The sequence below is a fragment of the Phytophthora sojae genome (assembly GCF_000149755.1).
Source record: "Phytophthora sojae unplaced genomic scaffold PHYSOscaffold_3, whole genome shotgun sequence".
In the NCBI taxonomy this organism is placed as follows: Eukaryota; Oomycota; class Peronosporomycetes; order Peronosporales; family Peronosporaceae; genus Phytophthora; species Phytophthora sojae.
In genome coordinates, this window is record NW_009258117.1 from 9704236 (window position 1) to 9711588 (window position 7353).

At 53.2% G+C, this 7353-nt stretch overlaps 1 protein-coding gene and 1 non-coding gene across 2 annotated transcripts; one reads left to right on the forward strand and one right to left on the reverse strand.

Annotated features, from left to right (window-relative positions):
* Positions 1-311: 311 nt before the first annotated feature.
* On the forward strand, positions 312-4836 carry PHYSODRAFT_495391 (hypothetical protein; the record flags this gene model as incomplete). The annotated part of the gene is made up of 3 exons (XM_009526853.1): positions 312-582; positions 667-1176; positions 4679-4836. 3 exons carry the CDS (start codon positions 312-314, stop codon positions 4834-4836), a joined length of 939 nt encoding a protein of 312 aa, XP_009525148.1.
* Positions 1907-1976, reverse strand: PHYSODRAFT_t754. Its single transcript has one exon. It is a non-coding gene; the product is annotated as a tRNA-Ile (tRNA).
* Positions 4837-7353: the final 2517 nt, after the last annotated feature.

Sequence of the window (7353 nt, forward strand, 5' to 3'; positions counted from 1 at the left end):
TAGGTTAAGTGTGTCCCAGCTTATTTCCGGAATTGCTCGGAATCGCGAGGAATGATCTAATAAGAGAGTATACAAACATTTATATAAACTGCAACTTATCCGATAATAGCACAGCTTGCCAGAAAGACAGGAAATTTAAAGGTTCGATAGCTTGCGATGGTTTTTAAATAGATTATAGCTGAGCTCGTGCTCATTCTCGATCTCCCGCAACAGCCACGATGCGGAGGGCATCACGCGGGCTTGACACTCCAGCTGGCACGATCAGCCAGGAGCTAGCTGCCGATAAGCTTTTCGAGGAATTTCTTAACTCCATGAGCCTGACTAAGGCTTCGCTCGATGATATACATAGAGCGCATAGCGATGATGCTAGTCTACCTACTCAAAACTTTTATTCATTGCTAACAACTTTTTCAATCTTGATACAGACTCGAAAAAGTAACAGAGCCCGTGCTGCCGACGGATTACTGGCGAAGGCAACAGCTCTTGGCTACTTCTCACAAGTCGTCAATCTCCTACGAGAGCGCTACACTACGTCGCTAACCGACTCCAAGAGGATCGCAAAAATCAGGGACAAGATGGCAAGTCACATTGAGGAACGCAATCTTCGCGCCAACGTTCAAACGAATGACGCCCCAGGGTGTACACTTGATGATTTGTGTGGACTAGTGGAATTTCTCGTGACTCATGCCGATGTGACAACTGGTTTAAAGTCTGTGCATGATGCTGCGCTTTTGACAATGATGTGGCATACATTTGGGCGGGCTATCGATACATGCTTCGCACGCAAGCAGCAACTTTCAATTGCCGCCTCTGGAGAGCTTTTCCTGCATATCGCCCGGATTAAGACCTCGGTTGTACAGGGCGTGTCAATTTATAAGTCACCAGAGCGCTGGCAGCAGTGCATGCTTCACGCGTTTGGCCTGTTATTCATATGCTACGATGAGCCCTCTGAGCATCTCTTCCCCTTGGTCCCACGCTTTGCTGAGTCGGACCTTCCTGGAGGCCAGCCTTATTCTCAGGAAGAAGCCATCATGTACTGGGAAAGGCTGCAGAAAGAGGACGAAGGAGGCGCCGAACCCCCGCAGAAACGAGAGAGAAAGCGGCCAAACGTAGCAAGTTACATTACCGAGATCATTAGGGATACCTTGAAGGCGATGCCGCCTTCGGCGAGCCAACGTATTACATCGGGGATGACCAGCCATTCTCTTCGCCGCGGTGCTGCTGCTTACGCGAACGCATGCTGCTGTCCTCGACGCTGGAGAACATGCTCACGCAATTGGTGAGCATCAATGAGCGGCTCGGCCGGCTTGAAGATGCGCACACCCGACTGCCTCTTGGTTCTGTCGACGCTCCACCTCCTGCCGCCAGCGCTGCATTCACTACTGCCGTCGAGCTCTCAGCTCCAGCGCCTCCAACAGCGTCGACGCTCGCGGGATCGCTGCTCAACTGGTATACTAACCACATCTGGGAAACCGTTAAGGGTAAGAAAAAGCAGAACAAACGAGCAGAGGCAAAGGCTACGATCAACATCATGGCAATACTTTACCAAGCGCCATTCCAGATATCGAAGCAGCCCAGTCGATCCGACGTCGCGGCTTACCAGCACTGGAAAGACGAGATTTGGACGCTTGCCTTGGCCATGGACTCCACTGTCAACGCGCGGCTGCACTCCTTCGACCAAAAAAAAACTACATGCAAAGCGTCTTCGTTACGCAAGCGCTGGCGCCAGTTGCGTACCTCGCATCCCGACGCATACCGCACGCTTGGTGCCCAATATTTAGCGCTCAAAGCCAGCGGCGCTGTTGTGGACGCTTGTACGCCTGCATCGCACAATGGGGGGCTTCGGATCTGGCTTAGCGCTCGCCTTCAAGCACGCACAAAGCACAAGCAACACACAGAGCACGATTGCCCCCGACTGGAGTTGAACCAGCGACCTGGAGGCATAGCCTTCCGCTCTGCCGCTGAGCTACGGGGGGCGTGGAGAGTAAGACGACCTACCTCCGGAGATCCACCGCTGTCTGCGTCGCCACTGTCCGCCACGCTGTCGCTGTCCGCTGCTGCCACCACCACGACACCGCTGCTCACCCTCATGCCGACCGCATTTATGCCTCCGTCGATCTGCTGCTGTGCCGTTGTCCGCCGTGCTGCCGCGCGCGCTCCGAGTCCCCCGCGCCGCTGTCCGCCGTGCTGCCGCGCGCACTCCCGAGTCCCCCGCGCCGCTGCCTGTCGTGCTGCCGCGCGCGCGCCGTGTGGCTGCCTCGAAGAACGCCGAATGAGGGAGAACAAGTGGAGAGGATTTACATATTTCATATAAGTACGAATTTTAGCCCTTTGCACTCCCGTCCGGAATGAATAAGTCGACGTTAATTGGAACGAGGTTTTTTATGTGGCGCCAGTGTGGCTCTTTTGCAGGTTTGACAGGTTTCCGGATTCCGGTCCGGAATCTGCCAATTACTGCTGCTACTGCCGGCTCAATGCCTGCGTACAGTGGGGGCTTCTTGTGGTGTGGCGCCCATGAGGGATCACTACAGCCCACCCCCGCTGCCTCCTACTTTCGAACTAGGTGCGCTATTAACGCATGTAGCTCAACTGAAAAGCGAGGTATTTAAGCAGGGGGGGGGGGCTTCGTGCAGCTACGCGATCGTCACGGGGGTCGGTAACGCGAAGGGGATGAAACAGGGTTACGTGTACATCACACGCATAAATCTAGAATGGCATAGAGTGAAGTGAAATACCAGCTAGCTGCTACAGCGTGCAGTAGCACAGGCTGCGGTTGTCATGCCTCGAGTAGCAGCCCGATGGAGTGCTCGGTACTAGTCAAAAAGACACGTGCGCCGTGCGCTACAAGTCTCTCAACCATGTCGACGTGGCCGTTCACAGCTGGCCGTGGCCATTGAGCGCGTCGATAGCGGCGGTAGCACACACATCGCTCAGTCAGGTATGCTTGAGACTGCTTCCCGAGCTGGAAGCGCGGCAACGAAACACTTGAGTCCCCATGCGTTTTGCCGCTCTTATGACAGCTCGATATAGCTCTTAAGGCAGGTCGATATAGGATTAAATAGTGGTGACTCATGCGGCAGACCGACTGGCGTTGCGTCCGGTGAAGACCACGTTCAGCACTTTGGCGCCATCGACGAGGTTTCCTGTAGGCTACGACGCAGGGAGTAGGATGCGGTATTATATATTATAAAATACTTCCTGCACCTCAATGCATAAACTACAGTCTCCTCTGCCTCTTAAAGGCTGTAGCACGATCATGATCGACAGCTTTTATCTTGCAGTGTAGCATGATATTTTGCTCGTACACTCCACGACAAAAATATATGGATGAATATAGTGGTCTTTCCGACAGAGAGACTGACAGGATTGTGACTGGGCCCAATCAGTTCGCGTTTTGACCAATCACGGAGCTTCAATAGTGTAGTTTTGGCAAATAGGAGATAATAGGGGTAGGTTTCCGGTTCCGACACTTTCCGACAAATATTTGTCGGAATCCACACAGTAATATGAATATGTACATACAAATATCAATTAGTTAACATATTTTTTAAATATTGTCATGGCTCTGACAACTAGGTTTATTCCTAAGGTAGGAAACCGGTCGGTGGATAGGATAACCAGTACGTAGGCTTTGCGTTTGACCGCACAATTAAAAGAACCAAGCAGTAGCAGACGAAGCAGCATGAGCTTAGCTGCCTTCGTTCCTACGAACACGCAGAAGGCGCGGAATACTGCCGTCGCCGCATTCAAGCGGATGTTGGAGGAGGAGAAGGCTAGCCTTGAGTTTGTCGAGGCTAGCATTCACTTGGATGCCTCCGGCAAACGTTTAGCGGCGACGATGGACCGCTTTGGCTTCTACCTCGCAACCAACGAAGGTAAGAATGGTAAGTTAGCCCGCAACACGGCAACATCATATCATAGAAATGTCAAGTTGTGGCTATTTGACAAGTATCCACACTTGCGAGTACCAACTGAGTTGATCTTGCTAAAGCAAGGGAAGACTTTAGATAAACATTGCATGAAACGCGAAAAAGGTGGCTTGATTAATAAGGCTCCACCTTGTACTAAGGAGGATTTACAGTCTTTAGTCCGTTACGTGTACAGCACAGCACGCGTGCACGCCGACTACCAAGACGCAGCACTAGCGTGCTTGATGTGGCACTGCTTTGGCCGGTCGTCAGACCTAGGCTACATCCAAAACCAGCACGTGTCTCTATCGGCAGACGGCACCTTCTACCTGCGGCTGCTACGTGTCAATACATCAGAAGAACAGGGTCTTACCTTGATCCCGGACAAGAGCGACTTCTTGACGTGTCCCTTGCACGCTCTGGCCTTAGCGCAAGCGACGCAGGACGCGCCATGCGCGGCACTCCTGTCTCAGTTGCCCGATCACGTAGCGGAGGTCGCCGTGCCACTTGACGAAGGTGTGACGCTTCTGTAGCTGCTGGAAGCCGAGCCCGCTTCGCTCGACGTCGCTGTGGTCCCGACGGAGTCGTCCCTGCCTTCAATGCTCGCGGCCGGCAACGTATCCTCTGTTCCGCCGCCGCAAACCTGCCCGGACACACAAGAAACATCAACACCAGCCCAACCGAGGCACGCACCGGTGAGGTCAAGCGCGGCGAAGACAGCGTGCAGGCGTACGTGAACAGGATGCTCAAGCGCGTCGCCGAGCCGGCAGGAGCCACCCCTGACCTGACCTCGCACTCCTTCCGGCGTGGCGGGGCCCAGCATGCGAACGGAGATGACCGCCTCGCCGCCCAGTGGATCTTTGATCGCGGTGCTTGGGATATGACCGCACGCGAGGATAGGAAGGTGGCCCGGGTCTTAAGTGGGTGAGCGGCAGACGACGTTCCAGCGGTCATCGACGTCGCGACGCTAGATCACGCCAGTCAAGAACGCCTCGGCCGATTGCAGGGCTTCCTGTTCAATTCCTGTACAGGTGTCAAGCAACATCGTCTAAATGTAAGCACCAAGGTCCTCACTGTCCTCACTGCGTACCTGGTTCGTTACTACCCGCAGCTTAAGGAGCTCGCACCCGCGGCCCCCATTGTCACGCGCGTGGAAGAGAGCTTGCGTGCTGCAGACATCCCGATTGGCGACATGCTTGCGTGGTCAGTCGCGCTGGACAGCGAAGCCGCTCCGCCTGCTCAAGAACAAACCCAAACACAAGATGCAAGCCAACACCACTGTCCAAGCATCGATCACCTTCTAGCTGTCATTCATGAGCTTATCGCCACAAACAAGGCCCTAGCTGCGCGGTTGACGATTGTCGAGGCGGCTCAGATGAAAGCCAAGGAGCCGCGTAGACCCGCTGAAGAAGACCAAGCAAAGGAATCGTTAGACCAAGAGCCCAAGCCAAAACGGAGCAAGAAGCAAGTTACGCACCTGTCTGCTGCATGGTACGAGTGGTACACCCGTGTTCCTCGTGTGTGTCTGGGACTGCTCTGACCGCCAAAAGAAGTCCGAATCACGCCACGTCGTCGCCTTCATGAACCTGTTCCTCGAAGACGGCTTTACGCTTGACCCCACGGTTGCAGACTACAAGGATCAGGTCTTGGACGCCGGCCGCCGTGCTGAAGATGCCGTGTTGGACTTCCTAAAGTCGCGGAACATCAACGCGAAGGGCGCTGGCAGTGTTTTGCGTGCGCTGCGTCCCCTGCACAAGTGCGGCGTCTTGGACAAACGCATCGCAGCCCACAAGCGTCTCCTCGCTACAGGCCGAATTCAAGACCCCGCATCTGCAGACACACAGGACATATTAGCTTTGGCTCGTCAAGCCTGACCGGCATAGTATCGAGAATTCCCAAACCGCCGAGCGTACACAGTCGAGTAAACCCGAAATCGCCCACAGTCGAGTAAGCCCGAAACTGCTGTTAATGGGAGTAAGCGACACTCGCGAGCCACCGATGAGCGGCAGCTGTCAAAAAGTAGAATGACTAAATAGCATGCTTCTCAACCAATCATTGATGGGTCGTAATTAGTATAGTATGCATTCTGACCAATAGGATTTAAGAAATTTCATCCAATGAAATGTAAGGTACATGTCGAGTTTGTCCGAAACGCGACACTTCGATTCTTGCCAAGATGTAAAGCTCAGATCAGCGGACGAATGCGGAGAAGATCGAGATCCTGCTCGCATGCGAGCGAAATGCATGGGACGCTACCGAGGGGGGTCGTCGTCATGGTGTGGCTCGGACAACCTTGCTGGGTTGGATGACTAACAAGCACAAGTTATTCTCGTCCCAGGCCGATCCATCCGCAAAGCGGGCAGCGCCACCAGGCATGGCCCCTCCGACGCTTCAATACGAGGCTGGTATTGTTGAGCGGATCAAGGCAAAAGTGGCAAACGGCCAGGTTGTGTGCAGAGATGATGTTGTCGCGGATGCTGCGTCGACAATACCTGGCTTTGGGAGCGCAAACCCGCGGCTCAGAGTTCGTGGACTACCCGGTTTATAGGCCGCCACAATCTAAGCACTTTCATCTCACGACGACTACAGAATACCGGCACAGCAGCGCCAAATGTGAATGAACCCCCACCAAGAGACACAAGCGTAACTATCGACTTGAGCCGAAACCCCCCAGCCTCCAGCCAAGTCGACTTTGGCCGAAAAAAACCAGCCTCCAGCCAAGTCGACTTTAGCCGAAAAATCCCAGCCTCCAGTCAAGTCGATTTTGGCCGAAAAATCCTAGCCTCCAGTCAAGTCGACTTTGGCCGAAAATGTAGTGGGCCTACTTTGGCTCACTACTTTAGCTTACACGTGTGCGCGTGTATGTGAGGAAGCGTAGCTTAGTTTAAATTAGAGTTAATTATACTCGGGCCTCCGAGTATAGATTAATCTAAATAAACGATCCAAATAATGTTTTTGGGTTAAAATGAGAACTGCTATTTTTGTTTTATGTTTCTGACTTCCTCTAAGTGTAATATTCTAAGATAGGAATCTGCCAACGGCTGGTTGGCAGAATTCCAATGCTATGCATGTCGCTCATTGGCTAAAAGATGCTGCTTTCAGCCAATAGGAATCCTAAGTCTCGATGAACCACCCGTCGTGGTGATCGTAAATGTATGCAGCCTTTGGTGTGTCTACACCAAAGTCGAGAACGTCTTTCGAACCTCTAACAGACGTCGTGTCTGTTAGAGTTACAAGTGACTGTTGCCACTTGTGCGTGTAACCCTGTTACACCATCCCCCCTTAAGGTTAGACGCGCCGAGTCACGGCACGTCAATCAGGAAATTGACCATTCGTCAATTCTTCACGTTGGGAGAAAGAAAACTCGAGCTCATTCCGCAATGAGCTCGCCGCAGAAGACGACCGCCGCCGCAACAGAGGGTAACCTCTCTGTTGCTCAGTACCA